The 24,501-nt window shown below is 37.2% G+C and overlaps 1 protein-coding gene across 1 annotated transcript in view; it reads left to right on the top strand.

Moving 5' to 3' along the window:
- Positions 1-23,268, top strand: part of TGFBRAP1 (transforming growth factor beta receptor associated protein 1) — a 31,130-nt gene extending 7,862 nt beyond the window's left edge. The window contains exons 4-12 of the mRNA XM_003203178.4: positions 475-629; positions 6,101-6,183; positions 10,408-10,749; positions 12,276-12,333; positions 12,642-12,785; positions 13,545-13,691; positions 15,392-15,551; positions 17,729-18,162; positions 18,989-23,268. Coding sequence (XP_003203226.1) covers positions 475-629; positions 6,101-6,183; positions 10,408-10,749; positions 12,276-12,333; positions 12,642-12,785; positions 13,545-13,691; positions 15,392-15,551; positions 17,729-18,162; positions 18,989-19,177 — 1,712 coding nt within the window. The 3' untranslated portion in view covers positions 19,178-23,268. The remainder of the gene's footprint in view (positions 1-474; positions 630-6,100; positions 6,184-10,407; positions 10,750-12,275; positions 12,334-12,641; positions 12,786-13,544; positions 13,692-15,391; positions 15,552-17,728; positions 18,163-18,988) is intronic.
- The last annotated feature ends 1,233 nt before the right edge of the window (positions 23,269-24,501 follow it).

Below are 24,501 nucleotides of genomic sequence, written 5' to 3'. Positions count from 1 at the left end.
TAATGATCTAACCTTCAATTACAGACTAGCTATGCAATATATTTCATATTTTGCTTTTGTTCTTTTCCCTAGAGAGCTACAAACCCTAGTACTATGGATTGCATGTTACTTTTCACTTTTTGTGTACAGTTGTACAATTTGAAAGCATGAGGAAAATAGGCTTGCTGTTAAAAGTCTGTTCTCTTGAATCTAATTTTAAAGTGATGACTTGTATGCCTTAGTTCAACAGAAGTGAAATACAATCAGCTTCATTTACTCAGAGCGGGACAAAATCTGCTATAAATAAGTTTATTAGCTTGGAGTGCAATTTACTGATGAACTGTGCTATTTGGGGAATACAGTAACAACAAAGATAAGTTTTAAAGCTTTAACCCTGTTTAGATTCTTATATCATAAATGTTAAAGCCTATTTCTGAAATATTGCACTTCTTTTCTAAAAAGAGTGTAAAATCAATGTCTGTTTGTGTTCTCCAGGAAAAGTGATTGTTGCTACTAATAAGGGTGTGTATATCTTGGTACCACTGCCTTTGGAAAAGCAGATTCAGGATCTTCTAGCTAGCCACAGAGTGGAAGAAGCCCTTGTTCTAGCAAAAGGAGCTCGAAGGAATATTCCAAAAGAGAAATTTCAGGTCTGTCCTTACTTGAATTTTCATGATAATGTAAATTTGCAGTGGGACTGTGTATGCCAGTGGCCAAATGATCACTGGGCAGGATGGGAGAGGAATTTGCATTGAAGAGGAATCTACTAATACCTTGTATTATTTCAGCCTGGAGAAACAAATGTGCTACTGAATTGATTTGTGTTGTGTTGTTAACAGCTGTGACGTTTGCAGCACTGAGTGTTGCTGTTCTGCTGGTTTTTGCTATTCTTTTTTTCCCCTTGTTCGTAACTTAAAACCAGAAAACTAATGATGGGGAAGGAAATATTGCAGTGCTTACTGTAGCTCTCTGTTCACTCGTTAGATATTATTGCTCTTTAGAAAAAAGTATACTTTATTTCCATTCAGAGTTTTTTTATTGGGCATTCTCACTGTGTCTTAAACTCCATAGTATACAACTTTAAAAACTGTCGTAGGAAGTGTATAACAAACACATCCTAGTTCCAGACTTGGACTGGTATATAACAGAATGGTTAAGATTTCCATGGAGTAAAAAAAGCATCTCAGTAGCTCTTTATTTAGTGTTAGAGATTCGTACTCGTTTCCTTCTCCCTCTGATTTATATTATAATACACATGCTTCTGAATTTACTCCTGTCTCTGATCTGGAGTCTGAAACTTAGATAAACGTGAAATCTCTTGTAATATAAAGAAATAATCAGTATATTCTGGAGCAGTATTTTAGGAAGTGAACTTGAAACTATTCACCAAGTATGTGATTGGATGTTTGATGGTTTCTTTCCTTTTGATCTGTAACCTGCATGAAATCTATATGTAGAGCTGAAATTAGTATTTTCTATTTTTTTCTAGATACTTTGGGGTATTACACTGCCATCAAAATGGCATCTGTTGCATTACTTTCAGTTTGCTTAGAATACATTGAAATTTTGGTACCTGACTCTGGAAATTTTAAAACTGCAGTGGACCAAAATGAATTCAGTCTATCAGGAAATATTTTAAAAACTTAGTAGTTTTGTTCATATCATAACATGTAAATGTTGTTCAAGGCCCTTGGAAAGAAATCATTAAATGAAATGAAAATTCTAAGAGTTTTCACTTTGATCCATAATTCTTCTGTAGACTGAGTGGCTGGGAGATTTCAGAATGTAAAAATTTTGGCAGAAGAGTGTTTCCATGTTTTCCCCCCTTTTAGGAAAGTACTGTCTGCAAGTATTTGAAAAGTACTGAAGTACTGGAAAGTATCTCAGTGAATTCAGAATTCAGTTTGCAGTTTGTTTTAATGTCTAACTTTTCCTTTGCAATTTAAAGAGGCAAACTAAATTCCTGCTGTGAGGACAGAATACATGATTCTGTCTTCTGTGTATTTTGACCTCTAATTTTCCAAGTATTTCCAGTTTATGAGGATTTAGTGTGAGAGATTTCTTAATGGGTTTTTTTTGTTGTTGTTGTTGTTGTTGTTTTCCACAGATTTAGCTGCAACTCCCTGTATAAAATTCATGATTAATTCCTCTGAAGTTTTCTTACACTTAGGGGTTTTCTACCTTTAGAATAAGTCACGTTCTATTTACTGGTGCCTTATGTGCACTTGTATGTATGCCTTACTTCCCCAAATTACTGTTTCCAAGAATATTATTAAGTTCTTCTGACTTTGTGTTTTCAAGTGTATTCAATTACTTTTGGTCAATGCTATGGCTGAAAAATTTTCATTGTAAGCAAAACCTCTTGAAGTTTTGAGTTCTAAATACAGACTGATGTTAACTACAGCTTAAATTGATGAAGTCTTCCATTGACTTGTTGAAATGGTTCAACTTAAATTCTTTGTTGACTCGTTAGTCCAATTTTTCGGAATGCATCAGTAGCTGGAAATGTGACGTGTTGAGCTTGCTTTCCAATGTGCCTCTAATAATTAAAGCTATCCTTACAGTTTTGGTAGGAGCACATCAGTGATTCCTTTATTATGGTCTCCCATAGGAGACTATATAAGTAGGCTTATATTAAAGCCTGACAGAGTACATCCAAGTCATACGCTTCACGTGCATCTCTTGCATCGTTTCGTTTCGTGGGCATTCTTTAATTGGTCAGATAATCTTTCTCTCTCTCTTCTAACTCCTATCTAATAAATATCTTCAGGTATCTATTTCCAAGCTTTACTGATTCTTGTATAACTGACATTCAAGGCCTTAATTCACCATTTTATACTAGCAGGAGTAGGAAAATGAAGGTATTGAATTAAGATGCTTGATCCAGCAGCTATAATTTATCCATACAGAAGGGTGATTGCAATTGTTTGATACAGTTAGTTGGAATGGCTTTTGCCATTGCATATATGACTTGAACTCAGTCAAGGGAGCTTTTGAGGACATAAGATTTTTTTCTAAAGTTCAATACTGCGTTGTTGTTGCATGCATACAGAGTTGCACACTTCCTCTATTTACATCTACCTAAATATATATGTATATACACCAATAATGCAGAATGATATTTGGGTTGAAACACTAAAGTACTGCGTTCTCAGAATTATTTGTACAGCAAATGCTTAGTTTATAAGAAGATCATGCGTTAGTTGCTCTAACATTATTTAGCACATGCCCCTGCAGACTGCATATTTCTGTTATATTACATGAAAATGTCTTTGAGCATCAAGAATTATCATTAAGTAAAAACTGCAAAGCGAGAGAGGTGCAAGGGAGATGGCTTTGCTGGATATCATTTTTGGTAGAAGAATAGAAAGGCTTTTCTACCATGCTACCATGAAATGACTGAACACTACTTATTAATTTTTCAGGACAGCTGAAGTTTGCAGAAATCATGGTTGATGGTAGTGAAGACCTTGGTTAGATTGACACACCTCTTGCATAGGTATCTCTTTTTTTGCCTCTCATTTCTCTCTAGTTTCAAAAAAACTTGTTAACTGCACACAAACCTGATGAAAACTGAGCTAATTTTCTAGAAAAAATCTTTTTGGCAATCTTCTTCAGAATTCTGATAATCCTAGAAAGGCTTTTCCAAACTGCTGGTAGAATTAAGGCTTTGCTATAGCTAATGTGACTTCAGCAGTCAGCTTTGTTTACTAGTGCTTTTTCAGATACTAATTAATAAAACTCTTTATTCATGTTCCTATAAGTAAACTTTTGTTCTTGCTATTTTTTTTTTAACATGAATTCAGTCAACAGTATAGAATTTGCCTAAGGTACTTCAAGTCCTGTAGTTGTTATGTTGGGGTAAGTAATGGCTTGAATTCTGGCAGACTGTAACTTAATACCTTTTGAAATGTGCCAATTACAATATTCTGGCAAACGAGTATAGAAGGACTCAGGATCACTTCTGTATCATAAACAAAAATAAGCTGTTTGTAGTTGGCACGTACATCTACCTTATTTTTAAAAACCCTGCAAAATATTGTCATATTTCCAGATCAATTGCTTCCATAATCTCGATGCGTTTTAATGTGTAATACTTACCTTGTTGGCTGAAAATCAACCAGGATACTCCGTATCTTATCAGTGTACGTTTTAAAGTGGTAGAAGCATCTGCCTGGAGATGTCCACTGAAATTGGATAACAAAGGGATGAGTGAAGATACATTAGTGAAAGTGAATACCAGTTAATCAGTTTTAAATTTAAAGCTGATTTCTTAGCCTACACTTAAACTGTCAACAAGCTCTTGTGAAGATTGCTGTGAGGAGTAAGCCATACAGTTAAGGCAGTGCCTTCAGAGTGTTAGATTAATGCAAACTTAACTCTAATATTCTAATCCTAATGTGTAAATATTAGTGGTCCATTGACTGGAAAAATTGAAAATGGACTTCCAAAAACCCCTAACTTTAACGTTGGTTTCTTTAGCAGTTTGATCAGTGTTTGTTCTTTGGCACTCCCTAGCAAGCCTGAGGTCAGATTTTGAAGGCTTTTTGGCACAATAGAATGTGGGTTGAAATCCTTTACCAGCACCTATCCGCATCCTCAGGCACTTACCAGACATCTATTCATAAGCTCATAGATTTCAGTTCACTGATATAGTAATACAATTGTAAATCTAAGATATTTGGAGTTTTTTTTATGTATGCATTATCATCTGAGGTAGTTTTACTTTATTGCTCTAATTAAGTTCCCTTTTAGCATAGCATTTGTCTGAGAAGATGTGCCAGATAACATGTCCCTTGGTTTACCCTTCTATCCCCAACACTGGGGAGGCAAGAAAAGTCCCACTATTCTACAAATCAGTAATTGTAATGGTTCATTGATGATCAAGGATAAGTATTTCCTTAGGATAATCCATTAATGAAGTATGCACAAACTAAATGGACTTAAGCCAAGAATTTCTCTTGGTACATGCACAGTCTTTAATCAAGATGAAAAATCAGTGATTGGAATGTCAGTCTACCCTGCTTGAAGTATGCCTGAATTGTGTGCCTAAATGTACTGGAATTTCTCTGGGTATTCTCACTGAAAATGGAACTCTTATTTATGACAGCATTCACGTACTCTGCTTGATGTCAGAAAACTGCACATTCATGATAAAGTTGAAGGGTAAAGTTGAGAGCATGTGGAAGTGGCTAGCTGTATTCACAAAACACTTGTGCTGTCTCAAGTGGTAGATGGTTTGCAAATCACAGTTGAGGTTCCTTTCAGTAATTTTCTTTGTGCCATTGGAAATATTTGAGCTACATTTAATCTAATGATAACCAATTCACCATTCAGATTTAAAAAAAAAACAAGAAATACCATTTTAGTATTTAAAGCAGAGTTGTTCTTTTTCTAGTGACTTTTTTTCTTCTGTAAACTTTTTTTCTGTCTAGGCATGATCGTAACAACAAATTTCTGTAACACACTGCTTTCCTTGTGCTTTTACTTATGTTTCCTTTTAAAGCATATTTTATGTACATTTCATGATGTATTCTATGTTTGATAAATTGAACTGCTTTAAAAGTATCTGCTTATTAAAAACAACAAAAATACTGTCAGAAAATCAGAGATATTGTTATCAACTGGGAAAGAGGCTGTGAAAATCACCAGCAAGGTGGCAGGAGAAGTATGGTCAGAAGAGGAGAAAGTTGGCTGTGTGTGTTCAGCTGGGACCCTTGAGTTTCTCTCTTTTTTTTTTTGTCAGGTGAATTACAAGAACTTTGAAGATAACCATGGGCCATTTGTAAATACCATGAATGAAAACTTGAGGCAGGTCTGACTGGTGTTAGATGAGTTCAATGTTTGAATAAGAAAACTTGAATTTGCTATTTGTTGATTTGTTTTCAGTACGTTTTTGTGGATAGTGTTGTGTTTACACACAGCCTGGGCAGCAGATTCAGAGTATATGTGGGTACATATTTATATGTGGGTACAATTTAATATCATGATATTATTTTTGCTACTTAATGGTTCCAGTTGGAAGTCATCTATTCAGTGTTTTTATGATGTACAGCTCTGACTAGCATCATATGAATAACTCCTTAGAAATATAATAGTTTTTCCCCCTTCTCTTTTATAGGTAATGTACAAACGAATTTTGCAGCAAGCAGGTTTTATACAGTTTGCACAGCTTCAGTTCCTTGAAGCAAAAGAACTCTTCAGGTAATTGTGTGACAAGAAATGTAGTAACTTATCTTTAAATAAGGGGTTCGCGTAATTGACTTTAAAAACACTTGGTCTCCTGAATATTTTTTGATGCAAATTTGAAATCACATGTGATAAAATGGCTTGCTTAGGGGAAAATGCAGAGTAAGATTGAAACGACTTTGTATTTCAAGAGTTAATGCAATTGTTAGTTTTTGTTTGGTTGGTTGGTTGGTTTTGTATGCTAATGTCCAGTAGTGTTAAGGTTTCTCTAATTCTATAATCTGATTCTGAATTCTCTAATTCTGTAGTCTGACTGTGTGTTGGTAGTAGACTTCTACATTATAGGAAAAAAAATTGCTCTTGGGTTAATGGAAATGTTTCAAGGAAAGTGAAGCTTTGGGAGAAGTTACTACTAGAGAGGGAATTCTCCATTTTATCTCCAGTGTACCAGGATAATGGGAAACACTGGGCTTGAATGGGCAGTGCACACAGAGTGGAAACTGGAGAATGACAAGAAAGACCTGAACAGCATTTGAGCAATTCCATTTGGCATGACCACTGTCTGTATTACCTTGTAATTTTTGGCAATAGTGAACAACTTACAGTTTTCCTCCCTGTGATCTTCCAAACACTGAACTAAATCTTTGCTGTCTTGTGTATCTGAAGCAGAATTAAAAGGTCTATGAAGTAAAGAATCCTTTACAAAATTTCCACTAAACTTTTCCACGTGGATTTCCAATAGACTTCTTTTTACTATGGCTGGCTGTGGTAAAATAGTTAGAGGTTGAATTAGCTGTAATGTTTATTCCTTGCCTTGGCGTGTTAGGTGGCCAGGATTCTGTAGCAGTGCAGCTATCTTGACTATGGTTGGACCCTTCAACCTCAACTCTTTCATTCCTCTTCCCAAAATTCCTGGCAGTAATTGCCTGCAGTCTATTCTAAGGATCCTACCTTGCTAGCAGTGGTTTAAATGTCTTTAAAAACAATGAAAAAGGGGAAATGTATCCTGCAGGAAGCTCTGGCACATTGTGGGTGGAAGGGAGATGGAATAGCCAAGTTCAGTTATGCACCAGGTGTCCAGCTGGCGGTCCATCTGACAAGCAAGTTTCAGTGAACAGTGTTGTGCAAGCTCCTTTATAGAAAAACTGTTTCATGAGAAAACTTGCTGTCTGAGCATGAATTTTGAAGCTGGGTCAGCATCCCAGAGTGTTCCCTTCCTCTCAAAGTTGCAACTCCAAAGTAGAACAGCTTTTCATGAACTGATGAAGTCTTTGTAGTGAGGAGAAAACAAAAATAAGTATCACTTCTCACTATCTACACATAAGAGTGTGTGTGTGTGTGTGTGTGTGTACGTATGTATATTTGGATGACTTTTACAGAATGCAGTTTCCCTGATTATTATTATTTTTTTTTTTCAGCCTTGGCCATCATACCTAGTCCAAGTAATTGATATTTTTATTGATATTTGTAGGAAAAATGAGAAAGATAATGACAGTCTACGCAAATACTCCCCTATCTGCATGTATTGCTCTGCAGGTGGTGTAAGTTAGTGTTAGTCAGAAATAATTCGTTTTAAAATGCTGAAGGGCCACTTGATATATGTCTGAGAAACAGATGATTTAGCAGTGAAACAGTAGCAGCAGAAGCTTCAAGAAACTGGTGAGGTATGGATCTGCTGCTGGCTAAATTTGTAGCAAGATTGGCTCATTTCTCAGAAAACATGTATCTATGTGTTACAGATTAGATGGAAAATAATTACATTGGACTAAGTCTCATTTTCTTATATCAGTAATCGTTGGCTAACCTTGTCAAAATAGTTATCTCATTCTTGAAGTCATAGTTCTTAGAGGCTGAAACTTTTAAGAGGAATACTTTCCTACTAAGTTCCTTTTGGTTATGCTGATGCTTCCAAGTACTGACTAACGTTGACAAAAAGGAAGGAAGTGGTAGCTGGATTTAAACTCTAATAGCTAAACAGAGGGAGGGAAGATTTTCTTTTCTTTAGTTGAAACTGTTAATTTTAAAATGAGATGTTACAGTAGGACTTGTTTGGTTTGACAGACTGTTATTGCTAGCATCATATTATCCATTATAGCCTACAAATTGTGCATTTTCATGTTGTTACCATTGGGGATTTACAAATACATAAAGCAAACAGCATGTTTATCAGGCTGTTGCTGAATTCATCGTAGTGGGTGAGGTCGCCATGATGTGGATCTAAGAATTTCAAAACCAAATGCAGAACCCAAAAAGAGGAATTAAAAGGAAATTTCAACTGCAGGAATAGGCAAAGTAGATGTGGACGTTTCTTTTATTAGAAACTGCCCTTTCTAGTGTAGAGATTGAGCTTTTTAGGTAGTAGTGTATGAATCATTTCATTCAGCACCAGGCTGGATGTGGCTCTGGGCAGCCTGGTCTGGTGGTTGGTGACATAGCAGGGGGGTTGAAACTAGATGATCATTGAGGTTCTTTTCAACCCAACCCATTCTGTGGTTCTATGATTCTATAAAGCCTCTCTTTAAAGGAAGGCTCCTTATGTTCAAATGTTGCAATTTTCTGTTACCATATTGCTGTTTCCATGCTTTGCAGTCTCTAGGTTCTGAAACAAGATGTGTGCTTACTGCTCTTAAATTTCTTGCTGTTGCTGCTGTCTCCCAGAATTTTACTCTTCTGGTACAGATTCAATAGCCTATGGGCATCCTTAAGTCATATTTTTAAAGTTCTAAGTAGTTGTTAACAATGTGGTGCTTCTTACTGCTTTGTTTTCTGAATGGTTTGGGGATTATTTCTTTGGCAAGAAGTGAACAACTTGGGGCATGCCTTCAGCACTTTAATTACTTCAGAACAATAGATGAGGGCTTAACCCATTTCATAGACTCACTGAACAGCAGAATAGTTGAGGTTGGAAGGGACCTTTGGAGGTTCCTGCTCAAGCGAAGACCACTGAGAACAGATTGCCCAGATCTTTATGTGGAAAGACAATGATAGGATAAGAAGGAATAGCTTTAAACTGAAAGAAGGGTGACTAATATTAGATATTAGGGAGAAGATCTTTACTCAGAGGGAGGTGAGGCTCTGGCACAGCTGCCCGGAGAAGCTGTGGTGCCACATCACTGGAGGCACTCAAGGCCAGGTTGGATGGGGCCCTGGGCAGCCTGAGCTGGTGGAGGGCAGCCCTGCCCATGGCAGGGTTGGGGCTGGGTGGGCTGTGAGGTTCTTGCAACCTAAGTCATTCTGTAATTCTGTGATCATTCACAGTTACTGTCTATGGATTGAAAAATGTTTCTGCTCCATTTAGTTCCATAGTTATAACTAGTTTCCTTTTAGAATTTTCCAATCAGTTTTGTGAATGAGAAAGTCTTTCTGAAGTTGATCGTTGTATAGGTAAAAACATCTTAAGTTTTGTTTGTGGAAGGGGGAAAAAAAAACAAAAAAAAAACAGGGATTTCTTCTGGAGAACTTGAAGTTCATTCTTAGTTTTTTCGACAACAGTATCTTCTGCCTTTCAGGAAAGCTAGTCTCTAAAGATGAATTCTGAATAATGAATTGACAGAGAAATAAAATATAAATCTCGATTTCTTGTTGTTCTTCTAAAGCAAAGCCTTGGAGGAGGTATCATTCTAAGTGTGAAAATCAGGGAGATATTTGCCACATTTGGACCAAATTCTGATTTTCTTCTTTCATAACATTGTCTTTCCCTTGCTTGAAGAGTTTCTTGGATGTGGTAGAGAAAAACTATATAGGATGACATACTTGTGTTATGGTGTGCTACATCTGCACAGTCTTTTTGGCTTTCCTGCAACCTTTTACTGTCTGTTGTTTGGTTTGGTTTTTTGTTTTGTTTTGCCTCAGTCAGCTACTATTATGTATTGATGAAGTCTAGGACTGTCCCAGGAACTTGTCCCAGTCCCTGAAGCTGTTCAGCTGATTTTTATTTTTTTTTTTTCTCCCCGTGTATGCCACCAAACAGCTGTAAGATATCAAAAGCAAAAGACTGGACAGTCTCTGAATTCTCAGTAATCTAGTGGAGATAAAAAAGAAATATAAAAATATAAAAAATTCCAAATTTGTTCTGATGATACTTGCTTTGATGCAGAAGGCAATAGCTTTCAGAAACCGATGACCTGTTGGCGTCCTGCCTCTAAGCATATGTGCACACATTCCCAGAATGTTATTTTTTGTGCCTATGTATACTTTTTCTTTCTTTTTGCTTCATCTAGTTTGACACTGTAATTGCAGAAGCGGCCAGCTTGATGTCCGGGAGCTGATCTCTCTCTACCCCTTCCTGTTGCCTACTTCCTCTTCATTTATACGGTCTCATCCTCCACTGCATGAGTATGCTGACCTAAACCAGCTGACCCAAGGGGACCAGGAGAAGATGATAAAATGCAAACGATTTCTCATGAGTTACTTGAATGAAGTCCGCAGCACTGAGGTTGCAAATGGCTACAAGGAAGATATTGACACGGCTTTGCTCAAGTTATATGCAGAGGCAAACCATGAAAGCCTGCTGGATCTGCTGGTTTCAGAGAACTTTTGTCTTCTAACAGATAGCGCCGCGTGGCTGGAAAAGCACAAAAAGTGAGTGGATTTTTTGAGTATGGCACCCTTGAGACCAGCAAGAAAAATCCTTGACCTAAAAAGCTGTTGACTTCTAGGGTGATGTATTTCTGACTTAATGTACAAAAGCCAATTTGGCCTGACTTGTAAATATCCCCAAATTTGGGGAGGAAGGCCTTAACTGACAATCAGAGGTAAAGATATCTAGTGGAATACAGAGTTTTCTCCTTGAAACTGTGTCCAATGCAAAAATTAGTATTGGTATGGATCTCAATGGGGAAAAAGCAATTTATTTGCCCTTGTGATAGTGTGAGAGCTGAATGGATGCAGCAGCAGTAGTAGTCCTAAATGTCTAAGACTTAATGAAAAGTTGCCTCAAAACACACTGTATCTTAGGTAGAAGCTATTAAATAACTAGTAGCTTTTAAATTGTAGCTACCTATTTGGGGCAAGAAGGAAAAGCTGCTTTTGAATTTTGAACTCATTGTGCTCCTACTGATTTGCCAAAGGGATACTGTTTAGGATCTCAGAATCACAGAATGGCCCAAGTTGGAAGGGACCTCAAGGATCGTGAATCTCCAACCCTTTCTCCCCCACCACCTGCCACAGGTAGGGCCACCAACCTCCACAAATGATTGAAAATTACTTCAATTTGGAAATGGCAATGGATAGAGGATTAACTGGGGGGGAAAAAAAATTAAAATCACTCCAGTCATAGATAGCCTTCATCTTTGATTTTATTTCTTCAGTCTTTAAAGTGTGTGGCATTTCCAACCTGGGCCATTCTGTGATTCTGTGATCAACAGTATCCCTTTGGCAAATCAGTAGGAGCACACTGAGTTCAAAATTCAAAAGCAGCTTTTCCTTCTTGCCCCAAATACACAGCTACTGTACTAGCAAGTACAGTTGTGAAGGGCAGTCTTTAATTGTGATTAGATTTAATGCAGGTGTTTTGCTGGATGCTCTTGGCATGCACACTTTGCATGGCAAACCTTTGCAGATGTGAAATGCATAACATAATTTTGTGAGAACAGTCGTTATAGAACTTGAGCTTCATTTGTATTTCAGTACATAAAAAACAATCTGTAATGGTACTGTATGAAGCTCTTCCTCACCTAACTTGATTTTATGGTGCAGTAAAGAAAAATATATTTGTGATAGCAAAGCAAAATTTTAAATAAAAGAAGCACATACATTTCATTTTAATTGCACTTGATTAAATGTTAGCAGAATGCTTATTATTTAGAGCTGTGTTAGGTTTGTACATGAAATTCAGAGAACAGCATAAGAATCATCTCTGATTTGACAAGTGTTTTGTAACCACTTAAACTAAAGTTAGTAACTTATAACTGTTTTTAGGGAGAGGAAGGACATGGATGCTTTTCTAGGGAAAAACTTCTCTCCTTTGAATGTAGTCTTGGCCATGTGCATGTCACCTAGAAATCCTACAGTAAGCAACTATTTATCAGGTTCTATGCTAATCAAACCATAGTGAAATTGATAGGAAAAATCTATCAATTTTAATACTGTTTTCTATTTTCATACAGGTATTTTGCCCTTGGTCTCCTGTATCACTACAATGGTCAAGATGCTGCAGCACTTCAGGTTAGTATAAAACTTTTAGTATCAACTGTAAATCATTATAAAATCCTACCTGTCCTTCTGCTAGTTGTTCTCAGATGGTGAAAGCCCACACATTATGGGGGCTGAAGTAGTTGAATCTGGAGATACAAGAAAAGCTATGATGGAGAGGAAGTGTGAATTCAGTAACCAATGAGGTCTCTCAAACTTAGTGTTTGTAGAACCTTTTTTTAATTGCATGCATACCAATGGCTAATGCTAAGTGTTGTTATAGCTTGTATACTTTTTGAGTCGTAAGAATGTTTAAATACTTCTTAATTTTTTTTTCTCAGTTATGGGTGCAAATAGTTGATGGAGACATTGAAGACTCTACACGTTCAGATCTCTATGAATATGTGGTAGACTTCCTGACGTTCTGCTCGGACCAGGATTTGGTGGGGAAATACTCTGAATGGGTTTTACAGAAAAATGAAGAGGTTTGTGATTGGTGTGCTTGTTTTCTTCACATTTCTAAGATAATTTTCAGATACTTTTTAAAAAAAAAAAAAAAGTTCATTTAAAAGGCTAGCTGCTGCTGCTTTTTCTTAGAAACAAATTCCAGTGAAGAGTGCTGTTTACACTGGGCTGTAGAATAAATAGCCTTCATTCAGCACAACATCTCATTACTTAAAAACAACAACAGAAAAACATATTCCAGCACAAGTAAAAATGCAATTTTGTAGTATGTTAGTGTGCTGTGAAGAGGCATGCTTTATGCTGTATTAGCCTGTATTGGTGGAATTTGTCACTACCAAATCAGTATTAATTTGAAGTTCAGTTACTCTGTGCCAGATTTCTCAACTTTGATTTTGATGGTTGTAGAAATCCATCAAATGTCACGATACAGAGAGAGAAATCCATACGTATTCGGATCTTCAACTTACACTTCAGTCCTCTGCAGTAAATTGTCCCTCTGTTATGCTGATCTGTTCAATACTTCTTGTAGCTGGTGTAGGGTTTACTCAACAAGAGGTTTATGTGCATGGCAATGTGTACGCTGCTGAGTGAGGTAAGGGAGATAGGAGTGGGTATGATCACATTAAGCACAAAGTACTGTAATCTTAGTGGTACAAGGAGCAGTTTTGCATTGTCTTGTGAATAATGTGCCAACTGACCTGATAGTGCTGTTAAATAAATATTGAAATGATAATAAAATGGTTGTCATTGAGTTCCTAAATGCAATTATCTATTTTTAGGTTGGAGTGCAGATTTTTACTAAAAGACCTTTGGAAGAGCAAGAGAAAAACAACATCAATCCAGATGATATCATCAGTTGCCTTAACAAATATCCTAAAGCCCGTATTAAGTATCTGGAACATCTCGTATTGGAAAGGAAAATAGAGGTGAGTCCTACAGCAATACCAAAAGCAGTTTGCATGCTAAATCCTATATGTTGATGAGCAACTCTGAAACAAGCCAAAATCTAGAAGAAATGAACATAATTTAAGGCATTTGGATATTAAGCCTTCCATATTCTTTGTATTTTATGGAGACTAGGAGATAGAAAGCTGTGATCTATATTCTGGGTTTTTTTTTCCATCTTTTTCAATTCTCACAATAGCAAAACAGTTGCTTACATTTGCATCTGATTGTTGCATGCTTTTCTGTGTCACCGGTAAGGCTCCTTCCACAAAGAATGATTTAGAGGAGTTTTAGATGAAAATTTCCTTGGTACGTTTGCTACTATTCAGTATGGCATTCATTTAGACTAAACAGTACATCCTGGAAGAGTTATAAACACACGAAACTTTGAGATACCCACAAAGTGCAAAGGAGAAGGTGAAACAAGGATGTGTTCAGTCTGTTAGAGTTGACTGCATATCAATTGCTGGAAAACTTTTTTTTTTTTTCCCTGTTGAGTGCCATTTGTCATTTTCAAACATCCAAACTTAATATCATAGAGATATATAGATACATTTCATCTTGTCCTTTTGGTGAGATCTTCAGAAGTGATAGAATTAAAACATGCACCTTTCACTGTAGAATTCCAAGCATCTCTAAATGTTGAAAGTCCAAAAAAATGTGTTCACTAGTCAGAAGTGACAGTGTAGACAGTATATTCTTTTTTTAAACAAGAAAATGTTATGGTGCTTGGATAATGAGGCATTTTAGACACAGAAGAAATTGCAATTGCTTTAGCCTGAAAATGATGAAAAGAAATGAACACTGAAGAAATTCAATAGACCAGTTAATGAATTTACATTCCTAAAACATACGTGCTATACCAACGGTTTCTCTCTGCTGCTGTTTCAGATAGTCAAGGTGTATGACACTGACCAGTGAACCTACTAGTTTCTTATGTCATGCATAATTTCAAGTAAACTTCTAAACTTAGTTTTGTAGAATATTTCTAGCAAAATTAATTTATAACTAAATCTACTCTGCCTGTTAATAAATACTGAGTTATACATTTATTTGTTCTTCAGAACGTACTTGATTATTGTGACTGCTGTAGTGAGAATGTTTCAAACAGTAGTCAGGTTATCAGCTTGTATTGATGACTATGACATAATCAGTAACACTTACCCACTTCTGGCTTTTTCAGATTTTACTGCAGAAATGGAGAAGTTAAAAGAACATACTTAAATATAGAGAAAACTGTGTTAGGTCAAAATTAGACTTTTACTAGACAAATGAGAGGAGACGACTATGTAGAACATGCTTGTAGTCAAAGGGGAGAGATCTGTTTTAATGCAATGATTGGACTTGTGAAAGGAAATAATTTTTGCACAGAAAAACCACAGTTGAGCTTGTCTATTTAAGGTAAAGAGGAGCTTACAAATAAAATGTCGTCTGTTTTTCAGAAATATCTGCATTGTTGAGATAGAGAACCCATAGCTGTAGGTATTGCATAACCTACCTTGTGAAGCTGGTCTGAATAAGCTCACTATTTGCATGAACTAAAGATTTCTGAATAATTGGAATTAAATGAATGAACTTAAACATCTTTATATAATTACATAAATATTAATTGAAATGTTACTGGTGGGGAGAAGAGATTGGCTTTGTAGACTTGAGCTAACATTGTTTATTTCATATGTAGAAAGAAAAGTACCATACTCATCTAGCTGCCTTGTATTTGGAGGCAATACTTCAACTAAAATCTGGAGCCACAGACAACTGTATGGAAACAATTGAACTGCTGTTGAAACTACGCAGCCTTCTTCAGAAATCTGATCTTTATAGAATTCACTTTATTTTGGGTAAGATGCATTTCTCTGTAATTTTGCTTTCTGCTAGAACTGACATATTGTATTTACTAAGTCCTCATAAAGATAGAAAGTGAAAATAGTTAAGATATCATAGAACCAACGTGATGGTTTGGGTTGGAAGGGACCTTGGGGTAGGAAGATCACCTAGTTCCAACCCCCATGCTATAGGCAGAGACAGCTCCTACTAGACTGGATTGCTCAAAGCCCCATCCAGCCTGGCCTTGAATGCACAAAGTGTTCCAGTGTCTTACCACCCTCACAGTATTTCTTCCTACTATCCAGGTATATTGGCTTGGAAGGCTTGTCCTTTTCAAACACAAGCTGGTTCAGCAAAGGCAACAGCTGTTACCTTTGCCTTTGTTCATGTTTGCCACTGAACAAGCAGAGAACACCATGACTAGACAGGAAAAGTATCTTCATACAATATCTTCATACAATATCTTACTTTATACTCAGGTTCTTTTTAATGAAGAACATGTAAATGACTTTTACATGTTCTTCATTAAAGAACAAAGAAGTCTTTTGTGAAAGTCTTGCAAATGGAAGAATTACAATCTTATTTGTTAAATAGTCTGTTTCTCAACTAGTGTGAAGTAAAGCAAAGCTTTGTAGAGATTTCTAAGGACTTCTGTTGCATGTAACAAATTCATGATTTCATGCTAGTCAGAAAAAAAAAAGAGGATCCTCACTTTTAGTGAAAAGGACAACATATATCTTAGTGTTATCATAAGAAAAGTGACAATTGAATTAAATGTTTCCTTGGCCAGTGCTGTTCTGGCTATTTTTTGATATACTTACCCAAGAATGAAAGGGAAGTCACTTGTTCTTATACTGCAAGGTGTAAAATATTTTCTGAAATTTGATGAAAAAACTCCAGTGGGGATAGAAATAAAAAATTGATGAGTAACAGCTAAAATAACTTACCAACATTTACTGTCCCCCTGCCTTTCCAGTCAGCAAAACATTGTATAAGAAGTAATATACAAGCACAATACAATCAATGAAAATCTTCCTTCTATTTGTGATTTTATTTTTAACCTAATTTTTAAGAGCAAGATTTACAAGATGGATTATTCTCTTGGAGCCAATGCAGGATTTCTTGCATGAAAGATTTTTTATTTTTTTTTTTTCATGAAGATGAGATCACTGCAATGCTGGTACTGCTCCTCCTTGATAATCAAAATATTCTGTGGAGAAAAAAGTACTTTAACTTTTACAATTAGGCAGCCAGACTGGATTAAGGGTTTATAGTGTCCTTTTCAAGAAGGAGAACACTATTTGATCCTTAGTGTCTAGTGTAGATTTTAAACTGTTGTCATGGAATTTTTTTGAGGCTTAGATTTTCTTGTTGATTTGGGTTTGTTTTTTATTTTTTGTTTTTTGTAGATAAAACTAAGAGAAAAAGAAAAGGCTAATAGTTATGACTCTGTGTGCGTGTGTCTATATATGAATGTATATAACAAGTGATGCACAACAATTGCTCACCATGCACTGACCAATGCTAAGCAACCTCCACAGCAAGCAGAAGAGAGAGATGCGCTCCCACACCCTTCAAGACTCTCCTTCTGCATGATGCCATATGATATGGAATATCACTTTGGCCAGTTTAAGTCAGCTGTCCTGATTCTGTTTCCTCCCAGCCCAATTGCTGAGAAACTGGAATGGCCTTGACTCTGCACTACACTGCTAAACAACAGCCATAAATATTGGTGTGTTATCAGCAGTGTTTTTCACGTAGAACCAAAACATATCCTAGCAGACACTCTGAATAAAACAATTCCATCTCAGTTGAAACTAAGGCAACTATCTGTTTTTTTGTGTAATATTGGATGTGAGCAGAGCTTAAAAATATGATAAACTCTGAGATGAAACTACAATATGTGGTAGTGTAGGCAGGAATGTGCAAAACTTACCTGCTAGAATTTTAAAAGATCATACTGATGTTAGTTTTATCACTTGTTGCTTAGTAATTTCTTCTTCCTTATTTTGTGGTGCTCTTGTTTCTGTACATCTGTGCATTCTTGTACTTAAAAGTATCTGTATAGAGCTACCCGCTTTTCTGGAAAATGAGTGGAAATTGAGCTCTGTGGATTTGTTGAATTGAACTGGGAAGAGAAAGTAGCAGTCTTCTCCACTGAGCAAACGTTGCCTTCTTTCTCATTTAACAGACAAAATCCGTGGCACAGACCTTCACATGGAAAGTGCAATTTTATATGGAAAACTAGAAGAACACGAGAAGGCTTTGCATATCCTTGTCCATGAGTTAAAGGATTTCCGTGCTGCTGAAGAATACTGTATATGGAACTCTGAGAACAGAGATCTGCAGTACAGGCGGAGGCTCTTCCATATGCTGCTATCAGTATATCTGAATCCAGACGCTTCAGATTGTGCACTGGTTGTGGCTGCTGTAGATCTCTTGAATAACCATGCTGCTGAGTTTGATGCAGCTCTGGTTTTGCAGATGGTGCCTGACAGCTGGTCAGTGCAGCTCCTCTCCCCGTTCCTGGCCGGAGCAGTGAGGCAAAGCATTCATACAAAAAGAATGACTCAGGTTGCACTGGGGTTAGCACAAGCTGAAAACTTGATCTACAAATATGAGAAGGTAGGGTTTTTGTTATGTTTTGTTTTTAATAGAGGCGCTTTGAAGTTGTATTATGAATCTGAGGATTTAATTATAATCAGACACTGTAAGAGTTAGGACAAAGTTGACTTCAGGTCCTTGTCAGTTTTAATCGCTGCACTTATTACACTTTTGTGATGGCTACTATAGTCAATTTTACACTTCTATAAAACAAAAAGGGAGGTGGGGCTTTGAAAAACGAACAACTTTGAACTTGTGGGCTGAATGGAAATACATTTGGGATTTCCAGGTCAATGAATTTCCTCCAGAACTTTCAACAACTGAGTTTGTTTGGGTTTTTTTGCTTGGGCTGGGACACGTCAGTAGTTGCAATAAAGCTTGCACAACGCTTGGCATTAAAGCTTACTAATAGCTTTTGATTTTGTTAAATCCACTTGTGGAGTATTTTATTCCTAGCTGTAGAGCAGTGTTACTTAAAATTTTCTTAGGTATGATTAAATCTGTTTCCTTCTAATGGAAGTTTATCCAGCAGAATCTGTCTGCAATAAGAATTTGACAATACTCTGTTTGCTGTGGAGTCATGTTCTTGTTTAGCAAGCTGTACTGAGTTTTTAGTTGCATTACATGTGAGTGCCATTCTATGTGGGGCACAGGAACAAGCTAGGACGAATACAGAGACTGAATTTCACATTAAATAGTTCAAGCTACCTTTGCCATCAGTTTGGTATGTTTGAAATGACCCAGGTGTAACCAATGAAATGTTGCTTTTTTCTGCTGTATCTTAATTTGTCTTCATTCATTGCTAGATTCATATTAGTTGTTGGTTTTTTTTTTTTTTCCTCCTTAGGTCAAACATAAAGGAACTCCAATTCTCCTTTCGGACAAAAAGGTCTGTCAGGTGTGCCAAAATCCTTTCTGTGAGCCTGCATTTGTAAGATACCCAAATGGGGGTATGGTCCACACACACTGTGCTGCAAACAGACATCTGAACTCAAATGTGACTCCTCACTCTTCCAGCTCCAGCAGTGAGACTTGACTTGAAATATGTTCTAGATCCCAGAGGTTCCCATGGCTTCTATCACACTGAAAACGGACTGGAAAAAATGAAATACAAGTGCAGCTACTTTAAGCATAAATGAAGATGAACAGGTAGTCATTGGGTTAATGGGAGGACTTCAGTAAATATAAAATACGGCCAATTGCCTTCTCAGTTTCTAATGAATGTAAATAGAGGAAAAAAATTCACTACCAGAAATGGAGAGGTGCAAATATAGACTTGTGTACATAGTAATAAGAGTCAAAGAAAGTGAGCCTTTTTTTCCACAGTAAGGATGAATGTGACGGAGACAAGGTAAACCGTTTTTTTCAGAAATGTCACTTTGCACTGAATGTGGTGTTGATAAATTTGTAGAGGTGGAGATGGTATCTGTTGGAGTAGGAATTCTTGGAGCATTACACAAGACTGGCATCATGCAGCTGACTATCAGGACAAAAACACACTTTGCTTATGGTGTTTGCTGCAGCACGTCCTCTTTTGGGCTGGATTCTCTTCCTCGGGATCACGTAATGAAAAGTTCTTTGCTCTACAAGTTGTTGGCTTTTGCACTTTTTTGTACTCTTATTTCCTTCCCCTCTTCTCTGCTGTATAAAATTCAAACTTAAGCACTAGCCTGTTAATTTTCTGCTCCTATGGTTACTGTAGTAAGCTGAGTGGAAACTGAAGCTTTGGTCACACAGCTGTGCTTGGATGAAGAGATGAAGTCAGATTATCTGGTCAGACTGTAGTCACTTTTTTATGGGGGAAGAAACTTTTAATATTGATTTATTTATTAATATGCAAATATACTGTACATACAGTTGAGTAAATTTATCTTATATCATCATAGGGTTTCTTTAGAGGATAAAGGGTGTAGCTGATGTGGAAGTGTGTAGGTTATGTGCTTAAATGTTTGTTATAACTTAAGCAGACTGAAACTCAACAAGAATAGGTATTAATACCTGTGGATGACTTTGTGCAATCAAGTTTATGGGAAGGTGGCATAACTGGGAAGAAATCTACAAAGGTGCACTACGGAGATATTGAATTTGTTGCGTTCTATAAAATGTTCTGTAAACTAAAGCTTTTTAGACAGCAACAAAACTGTACTGAATTGCCATGATAAATCGTTCAACCATTTTAAAGCAGTTGATGGGCAGCTTTCCACAAGAGAGGATGAAAAATAGTGACTCAGATAAAATAGTATTTCAAAGTGAAAGCATTTCTTTTAATTTTGTAAAGTTAATAAATACTAAGCTTAATGAACAGCATGCAGCTGAGAGTGCCAGTAGGCTGCTTACTGCTTTGGAGTTCCAAATCGGAGTTGAGACTTTCAGCAGAGCAGGTTATTTGCATGGTGTCTTTTGGATATGGCCTCAGAAGAGATTTTCTGTTACAGAACGTTGGCTTATGGAACAGCTTTTTCAATGCTGTTGCAGTCCAGAGTTGGGCAACCAGACTACATTCTGGGGATGTGGGGAGGAAACATCCATTTCTTTGTCTTGGAAGTGAAAGTCCCTTGGATCTTTTTTTTTTTTCCTGAGTCTGAAATCAGAAAAGCATAGCTGTTATATTGAATTTAAAGAAAATAATTAAGTTTTGCAGCTCCCTCTGCCCAGGCATGAAAGACAAACTTAATGAAAAGCACCTTCCCAAAGGCATTCAATCTCATTTCTGGGTTGTGATACGAGTGATTCTCCTGTGTAGCCTTGGTATGAGCAGGTTCTGTGTCTCGTATTCCTGATTTCTGAACAACCTGTGTACAAACAGCAATGACCAATTTCTAGTTCTGTGTCTTCAAAATAGTTGCTGGTAGAGGCAGAGGCTTTAGAAAGATTGGAGAAGCCCGCTGTGTTCATTGGCACGCCATTATAGATACTTCCTTTTGCTGTGAGCACCCTCAGTGTGCTCTGTTTCCATCTAATAGGGAGGTAGGAAAGCAGACATCACTCTCTGTGGTTAAGACATTCAGGCCATGAGGTAGGGATGAACTCTGTCAACTCATGTTGCAATGGAATCAAGATCATATTATTCAGATCACAAGAAAGTTATTAATTATTGTGTGGAAAAAATTCATCTGTAAAAGATGAAAAGATATTAATAAAGATTTTCTTCAGGTTTTTACTTTTGATTTAAAATACAGCAGAAACAAATTCTACATACAAAAGAAATACATGAATATGAGCAATGTGATTTGCAATCACAGATGACCAACAAGGCGGTTAATGTTTAATTTGGGAGATTGGATCTTTTCAGCTCTCCAGGAACATGGAATGGAAAAACACTAACATTTGTTTATATGTTTTCACCTTTTTTTTTTTTTAATGTTTTTCAGTTAAATTGTATGCTAGAACTCGTGTGGATGAGTTCATGTGTAAGTCCCTCAATATAGCAAAATGAAGAAGCAAAATAAGAGTGTGAGGCTGAGGTAGGGCCTAGGAGGGAGATGGCAAGTGAAAGATGCTGTTGCAGTGTGTGTATAGAACTTCAGCAGCTGGGATAACACTCAGCCAGAGGAGATGGTAGCCTGTGTCAGAGTGGTGCGTGTTATTCTCTATTTTATAGCCAGGAAATACATGAAAGGTGTCTGCACTGAAATGCCCTTTGGCAGGGCAAACACTACACCTCTCAGGCTCTGAGAGGTTAAGCTTGATGCCATCTTTAGGAGTTCTTAGACCTGCCCTTGGAGAAGAGAGATTCAGTCAGAATATTTTTTCTTAATGTAGGTCTTGATAAAATATTTCCAGTTCTTCAATTTAACCTTTTTTGTTTGTTTGTTTGTTTGTTTGTTTGGCCAACAAGTGTCCTCAGTTTTTGTGTTGAGATCCAAACAGCAGTGCAGATATTTGTTTTAATGTCACTGGGTGTCTGTGATTCAGGGTGCTACAGCTGAGGTTAGTTTCTCATACAGATGCTTCCACAGATAGACACATTTACCACATAATTTCTAATTACAGAAATGCTGCACTTCTGACCTTTTTCGTCATCTTCTGTCATGGTGGCTAATGCATACAAAAAGCACTTGTTAACCCACTTTCTATTCTTTCATGCTTTCATATATTCATTCTTCAGCTCATAAAAATTACCTATAATTTCTATGTCATCATGTGATGTTTTTTCCCTCCCTACGGCAAAAAGAAGGGAAAAAAAAAAGAGAAAAAAAAATGCCCATAATCTGATGCTCTGTTCAAATGAATAGCCTTATGCTTATGACTACAGAGAATTTCAGATCTTAATTTCTATGATTTAAAGAGGTAAAATTATCATGTCAATAATAGTACAAGAATAATGGGCTGTAAGTGTGGAGAAAACAAATTTTGTTATACAGATCACATCACACATACCTACGGGCTGACTGCTTCGGGCAGCACTGTGGCTTCTGGGCTACAGGGGGAGATTGTATTTAGTGCCCACACTCCAACCTCCAAAAGCTGTAACTTGTGACACAGTTCTGACACTAGATTGTTGTGGGTGTAAGTCTGGGGAGTTCTGGATGTTCCTTAGCATCACTTAAGCACATCAACAACATGAACCTCAAATAACATCAGCTGTGGAAAGGTGGTGGTAGGGATGGGGAGTACGTATGTTTTGAGACCTCTATTAGATGTTGGAAAACGCAAGCATTATCCTAGCTGTCTACTTAGTCTTTATAACAAAATCTCCTATTTGCAGGACTCCTATCCCAAATGACATTAAAAATGTTATTTTCTACAGTTGTAAGAGGTAAATTCATTTTATTACTCTTCTGTTTGCTTAGATCTTAACTCTGCTATAACCAGTACCTTTCTATTGAGTTGCCCTACTATTGCCTCTACTGTTCTTTTTTCCCTGCTGTACAAAACTTTAGAGCTTACGCCCTGTGAGCACTGATCATTTAACGTGCTGCTATTTTTAAAGGACAAAAGAAAGGTAATGATGTTCTGTAATGTTTGATTATAAAACTAAGCCCCTTGCATTAAATTGGTCTGATGGAAATCTATACTGTTAATGCTTCCTGAATTAATGATTATGTTGGTGAACATATACAGCAGTATGCGAGATGTACAAATGTATAAATATGTTAATTTGTAATAAAAATTCTTTTAATTACACTTGTTATTCATTCGTGGGTACGTAGGCATTGGGATGTGAATGGCCGAGTGAAGGACAAGGATTTCTTCAGTTAGAGAACTCATTCAGTGTCTGACAGACAAAGGTGGTCAAATGGAAAGGCTGAATTCAGTAGCTGCGTGGTGTTCATTAAGACAAATGGGTTCTTCAGCACTGGTAGATTTTACTGAATCTGGATGTTTTCATGTATTCCAGGGAAAGTAGCTACTGCCGTTAAAGATTTGGGAAGCCTGAATGTGCTCTATGGAGCCAAAGTCATCTCTTCAGTGGTTTAAGTCCATGGTTACACTAGTGGATATGTGGGCAGGGATAGGATGGTTCTTCTCTGATTTTCAGCTACTTTGAACCTGCTGCCTAGGCAATTTTCTGGCCTTCACTGGAAACCTAGACTCTTACGTTGTCTTTTTTTTTTCTTCTTCTTTTTTTTTCTTTTTTCTCCTTGTTCAAGCTTTTGAGGGAGTATCCTGTCTGTTTGTTGTGAGCTCAGCTCCATCTCCTTGGAGCATCTTGGTGCTCATGAAACAGAGGATAGAGTAGGCAGCAGCCTGAAGCAAGTTCTGCTAGGGAACGTGGTCCTAATGATGCTATGGGTTTCTGTGGGATGCTGAAGACAAGCTGTACAACATGTAAGTGGTGGAAATACCATAAACTGACTGTACTGAAAGGGTTCCTTGTTTCGGAGTTTGTTTGCACTCATTTGGCAAGGTTCCTGCAGCCCCATCAGGCTTGGCTTATTTGTTTGGCTGAAGCAAAGGCTTTTGGGTATGTTGGGGGGTCCTCAGGGGCCTCTTACAGAGGGTGTTTGAGATGCAGAGATTGGGGTACAGCATGATGCTGGAAGGATTGAAAAGCATAAAATCATTAAGACTGGACAGGATGTCTCAGATCATCCAGTCCAACCGCCAACCCACCCCACCATGCCCACTGACCACCACGTCCCTCAGTGCCACATCCACACATTTCTGGAACACCTCCAATGGACAGTGACTGCATCACCTCCCTGGGCAGCCTCTGCCACTGCCTCACCACTCCTTCTGAGAAGAAATTGTTCCTAATATCCAACCTGAACCTTCCCTCATGCAACTTAAGGCCATTACCTCATTGCATTACTGCAACAACAACAACAAATCAATTGTGGTTTTTGCACAGTGAAAGTTCAGTCTGTTTTGCCTCTAGATAGTGGAAAATAGTCCATGCTAATCACCCAGATGGCA

This window comes from Meleagris gallopavo, chromosome 1, assembly GCF_000146605.3.
Source record: "Meleagris gallopavo isolate NT-WF06-2002-E0010 breed Aviagen turkey brand Nicholas breeding stock chromosome 1, Turkey_5.1, whole genome shotgun sequence".
In the NCBI taxonomy this organism is placed as follows: Eukaryota; Metazoa; Chordata; class Aves; order Galliformes; family Phasianidae; genus Meleagris; species Meleagris gallopavo.
The sequence above is the reverse complement of the archived record's forward strand: the minus strand, read 5'-3'. Positions and strand labels throughout refer to the sequence as shown.